The sequence below is a fragment of the Pinus tabuliformis genome, chromosome 3_1, assembly GCF_031772625.1.
Source record: "Pinus tabuliformis cultivar Carrire ecotype Pingquan chromosome 3_1, CPIR1, whole genome shotgun sequence".
Lineage (NCBI taxonomy): Eukaryota > Viridiplantae > Streptophyta > Pinopsida > Pinales > Pinaceae > Pinus > Pinus tabuliformis.
In genome coordinates this window covers 633,994,649-634,012,979 of record NC_142301.1, presented here as the reverse complement: position 1 = coordinate 634,012,979, position 18,331 = coordinate 633,994,649, and the positions used below count along the sequence as shown (strand labels likewise).

The following is an 18,331-nucleotide window of genomic DNA, read 5'->3' as shown; positions in this document are numbered from 1 at the left end:
AAAAGTTGCACCTTCCCCACAACTAAATCGTCCATAGATCATGTCATCAGACCATGATGAACGTAAAAATATAATCAATCATTTTAAAACTAATTTAAATAATGAAAAGCTACCCCGTCCCAATAAGTAAAACGTCCCATAGCCATATTGATCGAACTAGGATTTCGAAAAACTAATAGTAAATTTTCGATAAAATTAAAAACAAAGTACAATAAAAATCTGAATACACTATATTATTCTGGTAGTTGCTTTCATGGCAGACTATTTCTGGATGTTTCCAAAAGGCGCTATTGGAGGCACCCTACCCTGTTACACTTCTCTGGCCTAACCATGCAATAATGTCTGAAAATACTAATTCTATATGCTCTGGAGGTTCTCCATATGTCAACCCATGCCACATATTGGGATACAGTTTCAGCGTCTTGTCTGTGCTTTTGGCAGAAGAATACAGCAATTGGCTCACAGATGGGTCTGTTACTTTATCTTCTTCTCCATGAAGAATCAGAAAAGGCAAGCTCACCTGCACAGTATAATTCATTAAGAACATCATAAGGTTTATCCAAAATAGGTACCTATGAAAGGCAGCTGGGATAACTTGAGATACAATTAATTAATAAAATGTTCTAATTTGGCACCTCATCCAGTCGTTTCTCTATGTCCAGACTTGCCATCAGCACCTCGAACCCAGTCTTTAGACGAGGTCTTCCTCGATAAAGATAAGGGTTTGCCCGCAGCTGTGTAAACACACATTGGAAACCATGAAAATGAAGCAATTTTAAACACACATTGGAAATTGCCGTGGGAATGAAATGATGTCAAAAATCCGTACCTCCGCTCTCTTATCTGGGTCCTTAATGCCCACATCTAAAACGTCTTGCACGGGCATAAGCTTCCACGTAGGGATCATGGCAGTTAGCATCCACAATATGCTGAGAACCAGGGGGCGAGGCTTGTATTCCTCTGTTATCTGTGAGTAAGTATAAATGTGGTGAGTATGCATATAAAAACCTTGACACTCATGTCCAGACTATTAGAGCCTTCTGATTATTGCAGTTTTCTTTTGAAAGGAAATTTGTTGGGCTTCATTGGAGTTTTCTTTTGAAAAGATATCTATCGGGCTGATCACAGCGTGCGATATAGCAGAGACATCCCATGAAGCATGTAACATGGGCATGCATTTTTAGGTTAGATTGCAGATTTGTCGATGTTCAGGAATATTTCAGAATCTGATTGTGAGGAGAGGGGTCAAACAATTTACTGTTCAGATTCTGGGATATTCTCAAAATCTTGAGTATCAGATTCTGAAAATCTTGATTATCAGATTCTGAAATATTCCCAGAATCTGCTAAATTCAGAAATGTAACAGAGTCAACCAGTTGAAAATCAAAATCAAAAAAATTTAGGAAACAGACTTTACTATCTGCCCATATGAACAGTATATTTATGTCACTAGTGATATGTGAATTATTTATAATTTATACCATACACCTAAGTGCAACAAGTAAGCACAGCACCACTCCAAAATGATGGGAAACAGACTTTACCATCCCATACTGAATTGTCTCTGCAACTAGAGTTATGTGAATTATTTACAATTTGTACCTTGCACATAGGGGCAACAAGTAAAGCACCATTCCAAAAGTTAGGCTGATTTCGATGGATGAGAAGTGCCACGGCTCCTCCCATTGATTCACCATAAAGGAACCTCGCTTTGTCCCTATACTCAACGCCCTCTGTAATGTAATTTCCATACTGTCTTGTTACTATGTACAACTGCATATCTCATACAATTTTCCCAATGTAATGTAATTTCCATACAGTCTTCTTACCATGGATGTCATGAAACTTCTTTACTGGACATAAATCACCTAACATTTAAATATAGTGCATGCATAAAAGGATCCCAATTACACATACCAGCCACTCTCCTGAAAAATGTTGCACAATCGGCTACAAGGTCATCGAAGCTTTTTATGTAACATCGTGTTCCAGCAGATTTGCCATGTCCTTCATAATCTATACCAAATACTGCATACCCGGCTTTTGCCAGCCTGATTCCTGTGTCTGTGAATAGATCCAATTGGGTAATTAGATTTCAAAATAGATCAATAAGAAAAATTATAAACTTTACCAGATATTGTTGTTTAACTATCATTCTTTTTGTATTCATCTATAGTCCAGGCTCCATGGATCCAGGGTAACCAGGGATAATCACATTCCAAATACCTTCCATGAAAATGCTGCACTCTATGCCATAGCCTGTCATCATGAGAAGAAAGCAAATTACACATTATAGACCTGAAATCCTAAATCACAGTTCCCAATCCAAAAGGACAGGGTATGCATATCTCTGTACACAAAACAGTAAAATCCCTCTTTGAAAATATACGAAATCATGATTAAGGATCTGTTATGATGTCGAATCTGTAAAATAAATAGGAAAGCTATGTAATGCTGACCATGGCAGAGACATATAAGGGCTTTGGCTTGCCTATCTGCCGGTACCCATTTGCAAGTAAAGAGCTTCATTCCTCGTGAATTTTTAATAAACTCCTGCATAAGGATTTACTTCAAATAACATCAGTCCAGAAAATTTTGAGTTTCCTTATTTAAAATTATTATGATAGTGTTATGTTATTCACCTCTTCATATTTGACTTTACTGTGCTCTTCCCCTGCCATATCCGGCGCCTGGAAAGAAAAGGCAGCAGAATCAGATATTTTTTTAGCTTGAACTACAAATGGGAACAGCCATAGGAAAACAGAAAGGAAAAAAAAGAAAAAAAACGTTTTTTCCATCCTTTGCAATGTGATAAGATGCTTATATTAGTGAATCCATAACCTCTGAACTTCAGTGATCTATCTCGTCAATAAATGCTCTGTTTCTAATTGATGCAAGTTAACATATAAATAGATTTCTTACCATTCCAACTACAGTATAGGAACAGAGCAGATGGATCTGAAATCTATGAAACTTGCACAAAAATCCTTCTGCTACTCAGCAATTGAACATAGCACAGGATAAACGGAGATCTCAGTAACAGAAAGTCATGTGTCTAAGAGTGTCTATATGAAGCCGTGGTTGAAGAGAGAAATTCAATACTTGCGTTTGAGATGATATATATAGGAAGTCTTGTGTTTTAGAGGTTGTACAGGTAGCCCTTCTCAGAACTTGAATAAACTAGGGCCACTGCATTCGCAGTTTTCAACACTCCCATGAAACTAAATTAGTTAGTCCAGAGGTGGTTAACACAGATGGGTTCTCTCTTATCTCCGGCTCCCTCGGCCCCCTTGGCCCCTACCTCTGCCTATGCAGGCATTGAAAAATAAATCTTTAATTATAGAATAATTGTCATATTTTTCAGGTTATTTAGATTTATAAAGTTTTAACTCTACTCCCTCACCCACCAAAAAAATAATAATAATAAACTTTCACCATTTATTTAAATCTTTTTATTATTGATTTACTCTATTAACCTTGTAATAAAATTAATTAAATAAATCTCAGTTGGCATCTTTCCATGTGAGTCTCTCCACTACGTACTTGCATCTTCATTATGGGTTTTTCGCATCTTTCAATACCGCTCACCTAATTTATTTCACTCTACCCCACTCTTTCGTGAAGTGCTGGATGGCATTCATTTACGAAAAAAATCTGATGTGATGGCAGAGCTTTTTTTATGTGGTTTTCACTTTCATTTTTGGCAGCGCAGCTAGCAATTGAACACTTCATTTCCAGCGGTTTACAGTGAGTTTTTTTCATGGTTTTCACTTCAAAATTTGGCATTTAGTGGATGAAATTCCTTTCAATTGGTTATTATGAATTTAGTGGATGAAATCCCTTTCAATTGGTTATTATGAAGTTCGTGTATGTATAAACCAATTTTGTAGCAACCTTTTTTCTATATTTTTTTTCCCCTTTGAATTGCAATAATCTTTATTCATAATTAAAATAGAATTTATTCCTAATCAATATAGAGTTTCTATGTTACACAGAGTACATCACTCGTACATCCAGATTCTCCCATAAACACAAAAGAAGCAAAAACCATGACCACAAATTCACAGAAGAAAATGTTTATTTTTGTAACATAAGTGTGCATTATTCTCTAGCTTTAAGAGTTAGTTCAATTAGTGAAATCAGTGCCTCGCCAATCGGGAGGTTCAGGATCAATTCCCGAAAGTTTTTGGGATCAGGGCAGTAAATAGGCCGAGGAGTAATGATCTCTTTCGAGTTAAATCCACTCAGTGTTAAACAACCCTAGACATAACGGCTACCCACTAAAATGAAAAAAAAAAAAGAAAAAAAAAAATATACATTACTTAAAAATTAAAAAAAGGTGCATTACTCTCTTAATTGGTGCAGTAATAAAGTAATTAAAAAATATAAACTAACTGGTACGTGAATGAATGCACATCGAATTATTGATGTAGCGTTATTTTATAATTACTATGGTTTAATAGCGAGAGTGTAAGTCAAACTTAGAACTTAGATCGATGGGAATCCATATAATAAATGTATTTAATCTTCTTGGAAGTGGCCATTATGATAAATCTTGGAAGCCAATGATAGTAACTTCCACATTATCAATAATATTTTCCCGAAAGAATCCCTTTTCAGAGATGGTATCGTAAATATCAGGGTAAGGTTATCATATGTCATTATAAGTAGAATATTTTTTATTTATGTTATTGCAAGTATATATATATATAATTTAAGGTGTGAGGTTTTGAAGTCATTTGTTAGGTACAAGAGCCCGGGTTTGGATAGGTGAATTATTTTGACATTTTCTAGATATTACGGGCCAGATCTGATTTTCTTGGTCGAAGAATCAAGGATTTCTCGTAAGATGTCTGGTGCCTTAAATTCTATTTTTATTGCATTGATTTAAAAAGTATTCAAGTTCATCTTTTTTTAAGGATTATCTATTAGTTTAGTTGGTTTCTAAGATAATTGCTTTCGGATGGAAAGATACTTTGTCCAAGCATATTATATTAGAGCAATTTGGGTTTTTAACAGGAATGCTTAATTTCCATTAAAGTTAAAAAAAAAAAATATTTTATTGGACTCGATTAAAGCACATGATTGTATAGACTGATATTTTTTTAGGATGGCTATGCAAAAAAATTGGGTGTTTTCTGTGGAGGTTGTTGATTGGATAATGGCTTACATTATATTATTGAATTATAATGTTTAGGTAAATGGATTGTCATAAAAAAAAATTAATTGTTCATTACCTTTTTTATTATTTTTTATTGTTATAGAAGATTTGAGTTGAATGATATATGAGACAAAGAAAATTGGTTTCTTGGTGGGTATTACAATTACCAAAAATATTTCTATAACACATATTGTATTTATATGACGTGTTAATATTTGGGAATTTATCCATATTGGAATGGAAATACTTACAATATATTATTTTTATTTTTGGTGAAGTAATGGGTAGTCTTCTAATGAGTAGCTCAAAATCCTGGGTTATTGAAGTGGCCACAGGTAATGGAGATTGCCAAATTATCTGTAGTGGATGTAGTTAATTTGAACAGTGGTAAGTTAAATATCTTGGTTTCTACTTGAAACAAAATAATTATGGCATTAGAGACAGGAAATGGCTGATACAAAAATTGGAGAAAAAATTGGCAAATTGGTCACATATTTATTTTCTCCCTAAATACATCATTATACAGATTAATGCAATAATTACAAAATTCATACGGCCAGGGGCTAAGGATTGTCATAAGATACATTTAGTTAGGTTGGAGGAAATATCAAAGAGAAAAGAAGAAGGAGGATGGGGGTTAAAGAACATTGGAATTTTTGGTTGGGATTTGTTGGTAAATAGCTTGTGGAGGGCATTGTTTGGAGAAGGTATATGGCAATGGATTGTTTCAGAAAAATACCTTAAACAATATTTTGTGGTTACATGGATAAAAAAAGGGTCTCAAGTTACTAGAAGGTTCTCATATGTATGGAACAAATTTAGAAAGGTTAAACATTCGCTGATTGGAAATCTGAATTGGGAGATTGGAGATGGCTCATTGGTTGAGATCGGTTTTGACCTTATCATAGGTTTCTTGGAAAACCATTATATACCCTCTCATCTCATTAGGTGCATCCATGACAAAAGTATTTATTTTTTACGCCATATTTTGAGGGATGTTGATTTCATCCATCATTATCCAACATAGGGATGCTCCAGAAACTTGAGGTCGGTCGGTGAATTAGCTAAGATTTGAGACAGATATGTGCTAAATTTATATCTAGTTGGTATGTACTTGAAAAAGAAGACTGATTACTTGACATGGGATGGAAGTGTTGTTTAAGGGTACATCTCTGTAAGGATATCTACTTATACATTTCTCAATCACTTATGAAGGTAGGAGAAAGGTGGTGGTTCGGGAAGGTTTGGAAGTGGAAATTTCCACTAAAACTCAAATGTTTTGGGTGGTTGGTCTTGAAAAACAAGATATTAACTTGGGAAAATTTATGTAAGAGAGGATTTATAGCTCTAGGCAGATGTGTTATGTGTAAGGAAGATATTGAGGATGTTAATCACCTATTCCTCAAGTGTCCCTTCAAAGTTTCCATATGGATCAATGTTACACAAATCTCAATTTTACAACTGGTTGGAAATCATCATCTATAGAAGATTGTTTAATGGAGTAGAAGAAGGAGCATAAGGAATACAAAACTCTTCCTCTTTACATATTTTGGCGAATTTCAAGGAGCATAAATGCTCTTATTTTTTAAAACATCCCACTGGACTCTAGTAGGATCTATTTAAACATCACTTCACATTTCAATGAGATTGGGCTTGTGGTTCATAGGAAAAAAAAGAGGTACATACAAAAATTGGATATTTGGAATAGATATCCTGTGTGGTTTTTTTATGGTGCAACTAATTCAAGCAAATGTGAGAGTGGGGCATACATTGTTCTAGTTCCTGGACAACATTATCATTTCTATTCGAACAATGGTTCTGCTACAAATTATCTAGTTGAGGTTATTGCACTATGGGGATTCTTGTTCTATGCAAAATGGTTATCATTGGAGGCATTATATGTCTTTGGGGTTCAAAATTTGTAATTGATTGGGCAAATGAAAGGCCCACTTTCAATCTCCCTAGGCTTTCAAATTGGATGAACATAATAAAAAAATTGATTGGACACTTTAGATTAGTGACATTAATCACACATGTATACAGAGAATTGAATAATATTACTGATACACTCTCAAAGAAGGGACATAGATATACTATGGGGGAGATCAATTATGAAGCTTTCAGCAATGGTGCAATCCAAAGGACTGGAAAGATCCAATTTACCTGATATTTCCTCTTTTTTGCAGCTGATCATCAAGCATTTATTCTGATGTTGTTATATATATTTGTCATACATTTTTTTTGCAATTTTGCTTTTGGTGATGCAATCCCAAGGATTTATATTCTAGTAACTAGTTTAATATGTTAATTACTCTAACATTGTTTATATGCTAGATATGTTTAAATACAACAATATATTTGTATGATGTAGATAAATTTTATAATATATATATATATATATATATATATATATATATAACCTTAGAATGTCTTCAAAACCATACTATGTAGAGGGATTTTCACTCTCTCCATGGAAGCCAGGAGAATCACCCATTTATTCTTCTCAAAGAAACCCAAAAAACAAAACGAGGCATTATGGTTATAACCGAACACTACAAAACATTAGAAAAGAACATATATACTAGCCTTCTTATAGATCATTTAGAGTCAATGGAAAAAATAGGATTGGATCCTTTACAGTTGAATCGAGAAGATCAGGAGTATCAGAACCACATTGAAGATGCCCTTCTACATGGGTTAGTATTGCAATGAGCCTATCCAAAAAAAAAAAAAAAACAAAGAAACAAAGAAACAAACATTAATTCTCAGCAACCTTTTGATTTCCTCCAGCGAAGCAAACATATTGTATCTATCCACTTACTTATCCTTCAACACCACGTTAAGCAAGGTCTTCATCTGCCAATGTAATGAAATTGAGTTGGCGTGTTGTTTTCTTTGTCTGTTGGTATGACTAGGGTTGGTAACCCACCGAGAAACCTCCTCTAATATCTCAAAGTCAGAATAAGATTGCCTCTCAACAACCACCATAGTCTCCAAATTCTAAATTGAGCGATTCTTAGAAGGAACAACCTTAAAATAAGCCTTGGCTGAGTCCTAAGAAAATATATAGGCCCTTCATTAGAATTGTGAGTTGTTTTTTCTGCCATCTCTCTAGTTATGCATGTGTTTCCTGGGTGGCATGGCACACAGGAGGGTCTTAGTCCTCAAAGCAATGATCTAATGAGTGCACCAACTTGGAACCTAAACACTTACAATACACTAACTAATAGTGAAACAATAGTGACTCTAGACGTTTGAAACCCACTCATGACAAGGGATGGACCACATCTACTAGGCATACAAGGGCTATAATCACCTCCACCCTTAAAACCTATCGTTCTCTAAGCGTTAAAGAAAATCCACAATCATACCCAAAAAAGAGACATGCCACAGTTATACCCCTCTTTTTTAAACCAAGTATTCAAAGTGATGAGGATACTTATAGTGAATCCATAACCTCTGAACTTCAGTAATCTATCTCCTTAATAAGTACTTTGTTTCTAATTTATGCAATCTCATATATAAGCAAATTTATTACCATGCCAACTACAGTATAGGAACAAAGCAGATGGATCTGAAGTTTATAAGGATCGATCCAGTAGAAATCTACATGAAAAATATTCTTCTACCCACCAATGGTACATTGCACATGATAAACATAGATCTTAGTAACATAATGTCTTCTATCTGAGAGGGTGTATAGGATGTCGTGATTGAAGAAAGAAATTCAATACCTTCATTTGAGAGGATCTAAAGGAAGTCTTTAGTTTTAGAGGGTGTATAGGAAGCCATTCACAGAACTTGAATCAACTCGAGGCACTACATTCACGGTTATCAACACTTTCACAAAACCAAATTAGTTCCTCCAAAGGTGGTTAACATGCAACATTAACAAATTACACTGATTTATAGTAAGAGTAGTTTTATCGTGTCCTGAGAGTAGCAATTCACCAATGTATCTCAAATATACAGTTGTAATCAAATTAATGGCGACGATGTTATTTGGGACAACCCAACTATATAAAATGTACATTCTCTAATTCAAAAGAGCTCAAAATTAGGGGACTGAAGAGCAAACGGGAAGGAAAAGAGATTGAGCTTTGGAATACTCTATAGGTTCAGCCTATCATTGATGGCAAGGATTCCCTTGTCGTACAAATGAGTAAGTTGAAAGAAGAGAAAGTACACTTGATGCAACAATATGATGGTTAAAATAAAATCAAACAATTGCACATAAAACCTAACATCTTAAGATTGGGAAACTCAAAGTTAGAAATGAAAATTAGAATGCAGAAAAGGAAAGTTATGATTTTTACATGTGAATCTCAATCTCTGGATACATATGTATGCAACAAGTGGCAAAGAGTTAAGCCCTCAAGGAGAAGGAACATAATGAATTGGTAGAAGTCACTCTAGTAATTAGGAGGAGCTTAGGTCACGTCGAAATAAGAAAAGCAAAAAATGAATTTTTAGTTATATAATAATTGTCAAAATCTTTGGATTAGTTAGATTTATGTAGCTTTGAGTTTCTTATCCTCACACAAAAATATTTTAACAATACACTATTAATATTTTAAGATTTTAAGTCTATTAAATTTTTACTATTTATTTTAATAAAAAATAAATTGATTTAATTATTGATTTACTTTATTAACCACGTAATAGAATTAATGAAATAAATCTCTCTACCACATACTTGCATCTTCCTAAGGTAATTTGCTTGGGATAGTTGGCATCTTCAATGTAAGCCTCTCTACTACGTACTTGCATCTTCATTTGCTGGTTTCTCGCATCTTCAATATAATGTCGCTTACCTAATTTATTTCACTCTACCCCACTGTTTGGTGAAGTGTTGTATGGCATTCATTTACGAAAAAATTCTGATGTGATGGGAGAGCTTTTATGTGGTTTTCACTTTCATTTTTGGCAGCTAGCAATTCAATACTTCATTTCAAGCGGTTTTCAGTGAGTTGTTTCATGGTTTTCACTTCAAATTTTGGCATTTAGAGGTTGAAATCCCTTTCAATCAGTTATTATGAAGTTCTTGTGTGAACCAAATTTGTGGGATCATCTCAAAAAAACCAATTTTGTGAGAACCTTTTGTCTTTTTAAATGCGCATTACTCTCTTAATTGTACAGTAATAAAAAAATATAAACTGGATCGTGAATGAATGCAGTCAAAATATATATGCAGCGTTATTTTAGAATAACTATGGTTCAGTAGCGACGATGTAAATCAATAGGAATCCATATAACAAAAGAATTTAATCTTCTCGGAAGTAGCCATTGATAGTAACAACAGATGACACCTCTGTTTTGGAAAAGATTTCAACAGAAAAATCAACTCGAAAGAGTGGCAATCTGAAACTTTCTACTTCGATATTATCGTAATATTTTTCCGAAAGAATCCATTTTCATAGATTGTATCATAAATATTGGGTTAAGGTTTTTTCTTTTATGACAAATATTAGGTTAAGCTATCCTATGTTATTACAAGTAGATATTTTTTTTTAAATTTTGAAATTTGAAGTTTTGAATTGCAATGGACAAGAGCCGGGGTCTCGAAGGATGAATTATTACTACATTTTCTGGTTATCATGAGCAAGATCTTTTCTTTTTGGATGAAGAATCAAGAACTTGTTTGGAGGTTTTTGTAGGTAGAATTTGAAGAAGAGAAATCTGGAATATGTTTCACAGTTTGATTTACAAGTCGATGACTCAAGTTCATACTAGGACCCAAGTTCATACTAGGACCCATCATGAGGACAAGAATCAAGATGACTCAAGTTCATACTAGGACCCATCATGAGGACAAGAATCAAGGACTTCTAGTAAGATTTTTGGCACCTTAAATTCTATTTTTATTGGATTGATTTCAAAAGTATCCAAGGCCACTTCTTTTAAGGATTATCAACCAATCTCGTTGTGTAATATTGCCTACAAGTTGGTTTTGAAGATAACTGCTTTTAGATTGAAGGATACTTTGTCTAAGCATATTACATCCAAACAATTTGGGTTTTTAAAACACCAACAAATACATGATGCAATTGTCATAGCAGAGGAATGCTTACATTCCATTAAAGTAAAAAAAGGAGGCAACATATGATTGTGTATGATTGTGTAGACTGGTGTTTTTTAGGATGGATTTGCACAAAATTGGGCTTTTCGTTGAGGTTGTTGATTGGATAATGGCTTACATTACATCAGTGAATTATGTTGTTTTGGTAAATGGAGTGTCATCAAAAAATTTCAAGGCTTTGCGAGGGTCTAGACAAGGGTGTTCATTATCCCCTATATTATTTTTTATTGTCATAAAAGGTCTGAGTCAAATGATATATGAGGTAAAGAACAAATGTTTCTTTGTGGGTATAAAGATCACCAAAAATATTTCTATAACACATCTTATGTTCATAGATGATGTGTTAATATTTTGGAATGTATCCACATTGGAATGGAAATACTTACACCAGATTATCTTTGCTTTTGGTGAAGCAATAGGTCTTCTGATGAGTAGCTCAAAATCGTAGCTTATTGAAGCAACCATAAGTAATGGCTTAGTAATCGAGATTGCCAATTTATTTGCAATGTATGTGGTTGATTTGACCAATGGTTTTAAATATCTTGGTTTCTACTTGAAACCGAATAATCATGCAATTAGAGACCGGAAATGGATGATACAAAAAAATGATGAAAAATTGGCAAATTGGTCATTGAAATGGCTCACACTTGGGGAAAGATTGATATTGGCTCAGTTTGTCTTACAAAATCCTTCTAGATGCATATTTTTTACTCCCTAAACACATCATTATGTAGATTAATTCAATAATTACAAAATTCATATGGTCAGGGGCTAATGGATTGTCATAAGATACATTTGGTTAGACTGGAGGAAATATTAAAGAGAAAAGAAGAAGGATGGGGGTTAAAGAACATTGAAATTTTTGGTTGGGATTTGGCGATAAAAAGCTTATGGAGAGCTTTATTTGGAGAAGGTATAAGGTAAAGGATTGTTTCCAAATTATATATATATATATATATATATATATATATATTACTTCAAAATGTCTTCAAAACCAAACTATATAGATCTCCCATACAATGCTTTTTCTTTTTATCATATATAGAGATTCTCACTCTCTAAAATGGAAGCCAATATAATCACCCATTTATCCTTCTAAAATAAATAAATAAAAAAAGACAAAACCAGGTTATAACGAGACATTACAAAGAATAAGAAAATACCATATATGCTAGTAGCCTTGTAGACCATTAAGAGTGAGAGGGAAAAATAGGATTTGGGTCCTTTGCACTTGAACCGAGAGGAGCGGGAGTATCAAAATCACATTGAAGATGCCCTTCTACATGGGCCAATATTGCATCGAACCTATCCTTAAAAGAACGCTTATTTCTTAGCATTCTCTATATCCTCCAATGAAGCAAACACATTGTATCTATCCACTTACTTGTCCTTTAGCACCATGCTAAGCAAGGTTTTCACTTGCCAATGTAATGCAATTGAGTTGACATATTTCTCTCTTCGTCCCCTAGTATGACCAGGGTCAGGAACCCAACAAGAAACCTCCTCTAATATCTCAAAGCCATAATAATATTGCCTCTTAGCACACACCATGGTATCCAAATTCTGAATTTATCACTGAGTCTCGGGAGGAATAACCTTAAAATAAGCCTCAATCGAGTCCTAGGTGAATATACGGGCCCTATGTTGGCCTTGTGAATTGTTGTCGCCGCCACCTCTCCTACTACGCATGCATTGCTTGGATGGCATGACACGCAAGAGGGTCTTAGTCCTCAAACTTCCACACGAATGCCCATAGCTAGCGGTCTTATGAGTGCACCAACCTAGAACTTGAGCACTTACAATACATTGAATGAAAATGAAACAAATAGCGACTCTAGATGTTTGACACCCACTCAAGCCAAGGGATGGACCACATCTACTAGGCACATAGGGGTTATAATCACCTCCACCCTTAAAACCTATCATTCTCTGAGTGTTAAAGAAAAGCCACAAACAGACCCAAAGAGGAGACAAGCCATAGTCATATCCCTCTTTTTTAAATCAGTTATTCAAAGCTTCAAATAATGACATTAAAAAATCAAACTTGACTTTTAGAAACCATCGACCAGGCAATAAACTAGACCCTCAAACTAGGAATAATCAAAACAAGGACCATTTTTTTCATATTAACCCCAGAGCCTAGCAAACTAAATTTCACTAACAAGATGACCAAACCAAGATTCACGTTAGCAGGAAGAATAATAGACAAGTAAAGAAATTCCTAAGAAAACTAAGCTTGAGTTGTCAAACTAGAATTGACAGGGAGGGATGACAAACAACTTCCATTAACTATTGTCATCTTCTTCTGCAAACTCTTGTTTCCATGACATATCTTCACCACTTTCCACAATTTATCGACCCCCAACAAATCACAATGCCCAGAACACGGGAGTCAAAACTGAACACTAATAGTAGGGTGGTTGACTCCTCATCCTCGCTCTAGATCCTTCCTCCCTCACTCACCTCCAAGTTCATGTCTCTCCCACCACCCTCCGCATCAATTTAATGGCCATCTATTTCACCGCGTGCATATGCATGTTTGGGGTGAGCCACACCCCATGCTTTTTAATGCCCATCACGTCATTAGGGTGGCGAGATCACCCCACGAGACCCCCCCCGTACATTGTACCCACTCCCATTGAGGAGTTCCTATCACTTTCCAAAATGGATTGGAGAGGCACGACCCATTTGATTTGTTCTAACAATGGCCAACTCTCGTTTAGACAAAGGTATCGACACTGGCAACCCAAGTTACACATGAAGTTTACCGCCTTATTCTCCAACCTCCTTGAATGAAGGACTATTATGTAATCCAATTGACGAACCAGTTCTCCAATGTTGTCGATTAGGGGTTCCAAATGCCACCTTTTGGCCAATTTAGAGGAGGGGGTTCTATTGATAAGTATTTGAGTTATCATTGTCACTAGCTTTGAGTCACCATCAATTTGTAATCTATGGTATCCTTCTGCAATAACTATCTAGAGACCTATTTTCAGCGCCTAAAACGTTGCCACGTTGTTGCTAGTAGTTCCACAACTTTAAGAATACACCCTTATGGTGTTATCTAAATTACAATCCTTGAAAATGCCTCTAAAGCCTACAATCCTTGGACTTCCTTTTGAAGCCCCATCGAAATTCAATTTGATAAATCCTTATGGGGGAGGGGTAAAGCTGGTGGGGGTATATCATCTAGTCTCCAAACTTTTGACTCTTGCGGGAGAAATCATAGTCTATGATAACTCCAGTTTGCTCAGGATTTCAACTTCCTTATGGTCAGTATTCCAATCTTCTGTGGACCAAACCTCTACTAATATTGTTTCTTGTTTAACGCCCAAGTATTCTCTACAAATTTCCTCTTATTCTTGAATATTCTCCTGTTACGCTCTTTCCAAAAAGCCCATGTAACAAAGGCTCCTACTAGTATCCATATTATGTTCACTACATGAAGGCTTGAACAAGTTGTGTCTCGATTGCTCAACTGTAGCGAGAAGATCAGTAGGATTGCAATCACTATGACTAAAAATTGAAAAAATGTGAATCCATATTGCCTCTATAAATGGGTGTGATTTTAGGACATGTTCCACATTCTCCTCCTGGTTTCTGCATAGATGACAGAAGGATGGGCTCTGATATCATTTCTTCCTAATGTAATCCCATGTCAGCAACTTTCTTCTCCCTACCAGCCAAAGGAACTGGGCCACTTTAGGCCAAATATTGTTGGTCCATATTCTTCTCCATGTTGCTCCTCTCGGTAAATCTTGATGCCCAAAAAACAAAGAGTATGCTTCCTTCAAAGTAAACATTCGTTTTTCTTATAGTCCCATCTTAACTTATCATCTTGAGCAATCATAATTTTATGATCAGACAATTATTCTCTCAGGTTGTCCCATGGATACATGTCTTGATGATCTAGTCAGCCCTCTTTTCTTTTCCATTCTCTCTAAAGGGAGAAGGTTTGATTTTCCTTCTAGTAATCCGCCACCTTTCTCCCCTCATGCTCAGTAGTAAAGTCTTCCAGTTCCCTAAACTCTTCCCTTTCACTCAATCATGGAAGTGTTTCCACGCATCATCCCAAAAGAGGGTTGTATCCCCTTTTCTTATTTTTTTACTTGAACTAGGCCCCTATTTGCTTGAGCCAAATTCCATATGGACAAACCGAGAGTGAAGGTCGTCTCTCTAAGTTTCTAGCTTTGGGTTACAGTTGTGTTGTATTTTCTATCCCGTATCTTCTTCCAAAGTTCCTCACCCCCTAGATCCATCACCACCATAACTTAGCACCCAAGGCTAATGTTAAGTGTCTCCCGGTCTCTCAATCCAAGCCCCCTTGCCAACTTCAGAATGCACAATTTATATCATGCTACTAACGACCATTTCTTGGCTTTATTTTCCCCTCTCAATAGAAAATATTTGAACCTTGACATAGTTTCCTTACAAGTGATCTTTGGGGCTACTAAAACTAACAATTGATACATTGGAAATACCTAGAGGACTGCACTAAGAAGGACAAGCTTGCAACCCAAATTTAGTGCCCGAAAAGCCCAATTATTTAGTTTGTTAGATATATTTTGTATTACCTCTTTCCAACATGATTCTCTCATAGAATTAGTTACCAACATAATTCCTATATATTTTTCCAAGAGGCTACCGATCTGGAAGGCCAAGAACCTGGATAGATGGTGTTGTATTGGGGCATTGGTGTTGAAAAATAAGATATTTTACTTCTCGTTGTTGATCAATGTGTCAGAAGCAACCATAAAATATGGTATGATGATACATGATACTCTAGATTCCCATAGGGAAGGTTGGAAAAATAGAAAAATATCATTAACAAATTGTTGATGAGTTATAGATAGATCATTGCCAAAAAGGTGCAAACCCTTGATTATACCCCTAGCACAAGTTTCTTTTAGGTATCTGCCTAATCCCTCCACTGCTAAAATAAAAAGGAATGGTGACAAGGGGTCACTTAAAATAAAAAGGAATGGTGACAAGGGGTCACTTTGTCTCAAGCCCCTTGAGGGATTAAAGTTCTTGGTGGGGGATCCATTAAGCAATAGAGAATAGTATGACGTTGAGATTAGAGATCTAATCCAAGATATCCATTACCTAGAGAACCCAAAGGAATCTAGGACCTGATTTAGATAATCCTAATTTAGCCTATCATAGGCTTTTGACAAATCCAATTTAATTAACATCACAGGCTTATTCAAATGTTTGAAGGAATGGACAACCTCATGGGCCATCATTATCCCATCCGCAATTTGTCAGCCTTCCACAAAACATGTTTTCTTTGGGGAAATAAGACCATTAAGTAAGGGCTTTAGACATTTGAAAATTATGGAGGAAATCATCTTGCATATCACATTACAAAAGGATATGGGTCTAAACTCACTTGGATCCTCTGAATTAATGTAATTGGGAACCAAAGTTATAAAAGTAGCATTCAAACCTATTCATACCTTTTGAGAGTAATGAGATCCTTCCACCAAGGCATGAACATCCTTTCCAACAAATTTCCAATGTGCTTTAAAGAAGTCATTAGTAATGTCATCTGGTCCCATAACCTTATTCTTGGGCATAACCATTACCACCTCATCCACTTCTGTAAAATATATCTCCCTCATTAATTCTTCATTCTTCTCCTAATTGATAAGTTTAGGAACGAAGGTCTTGATTCTATTTATAGTTCCTTGTCTAGTGTGCCTTGGTTTTGTCAGCATGTCGTGGTGATACTTTATTAGTTCTTGTTTGATCTCCTCATGTTTTAACAATCTCTTCTTGTCTTTTGCAATGAGGGAAAGTGTCCTATTGTGCTGTTGATGTTTGATCATTGACTTATGAAAGAATTTTGTGTTCCTCTCCCCTTCCTTAAGCCACTACACTTTTGACTTTTGTTTCCATAGAGTCTCCTCTTTATTTTATCTCTATTCCATCCTATGTAAAAGTTGACCTTCCTCCTTAATTAATTATTCTAAGCATCCTTCCATAACAATTTTTTGTTGTATTTCTTTCATATGAGCCTATAGAGTTTGTTTATCTTCTATTATATGTCCTAATTATTTGTTATTCAAGTCTCTTATTTTTTATTTTAGTTCCTTTAACTTCAGCTGGAATGTAAGAAATTTTTTTCTTCCCCTAACCTCAATTTACTCCCACCACTCTTGGCCTTATCCAAGAAATTTGGGTCTTCTATCCAAAATATTTAGAACATGAAAGGATGATTTTTAGGGCTTCTTTTAAATCTATTTCTAGTTGCATAAGCCAGTGATCTGAACCCAAACATGGGAGAATCATCACTTCCACAAATATATCTTTTCCAAGAAACACTTCAAATATTAGGAATTGGTCTAGTCTTCTGGCCACCTTTTGCTTTCCTCCTCTACGATTGCTCCAAGTGAAAGTGCCATTAATTGTTTCAATTTCCACCATTCTCAATCCTTGGATTACTTCCTCAAAAGGCCTGGCTTCTAGATATAACCTCTTTATCTCACCTTTATTCTCTTCCAATGACCTTATAATATTAAAGTCATCACATATTATCTAGAACTCATCTTGGAGGAGCCTTCTTATCTCTTGCAATTTAGCCAAAAATTACCCTTTCTAAGTAGGGAGATGAGGACCATATACCATAGTAAGGCTAACCATTTCCTTTGAGCCTAGGTATCAAAATCTTCCAGATAATATTCTAGGGCAATCTAACCATTCTTGGAATGACACTTCTAGCAGGTTCCATAGAATCGTTAGACCTCCCGCACTTCCTCTTGCTTCCAATGCCATAATTCCACAACCCCTCCAACATCTTTCCATTATCTCTTGTGCCTTCTCACCAGACACCTTAATCTCTTGTAAAATAGTTACTGCCAATTTTTCTTTAATGATTCTCTCTCTTAGATACCTCTGCTTACCTTTGCTATTAATCCCACAAATGTTCCATGTGGCTATCTTCATTGAGTAAAGTCTTGAGAGAAGGAGAACATCTCTAGAAGTGTCACCACTTGACTTGAGTTTATCATGTATTCTCCCACATTTTGAATTGTTTCTGTTGTAGTCCTTATTCCTTTTCTTCTACCTTCCTAGAAATTCTAATCTTT

At 35.4% G+C, this 18,331-nt stretch overlaps 1 protein-coding gene across 1 annotated transcript; it reads right to left on the bottom strand.

The window, feature by feature from the left end:
* Positions 1-207: 207 nt before the first annotated feature.
* On the bottom strand, positions 208-3,332 carry LOC149188667 (caffeoylshikimate esterase-like). Its single transcript, XM_089413075.1, has 9 exons — positions 2,923-3,332; positions 2,643-2,690; positions 2,460-2,553; positions 2,227-2,259; positions 1,918-2,064; positions 1,603-1,733; positions 830-967; positions 636-734; positions 208-520 (listed from the first exon to the last, which is right to left on the bottom strand). The coding sequence occupies exons 1-9, from the start codon at positions 2,923-2,925 to the stop codon at positions 302-304; spliced, it is 912 nt and encodes a 303-aa protein (XP_089269201.1). The 5' UTR covers positions 2,926-3,332; the 3' UTR covers positions 208-301.
* Between the last annotated feature and the right edge of the window lie 14,999 nt (positions 3,333-18,331).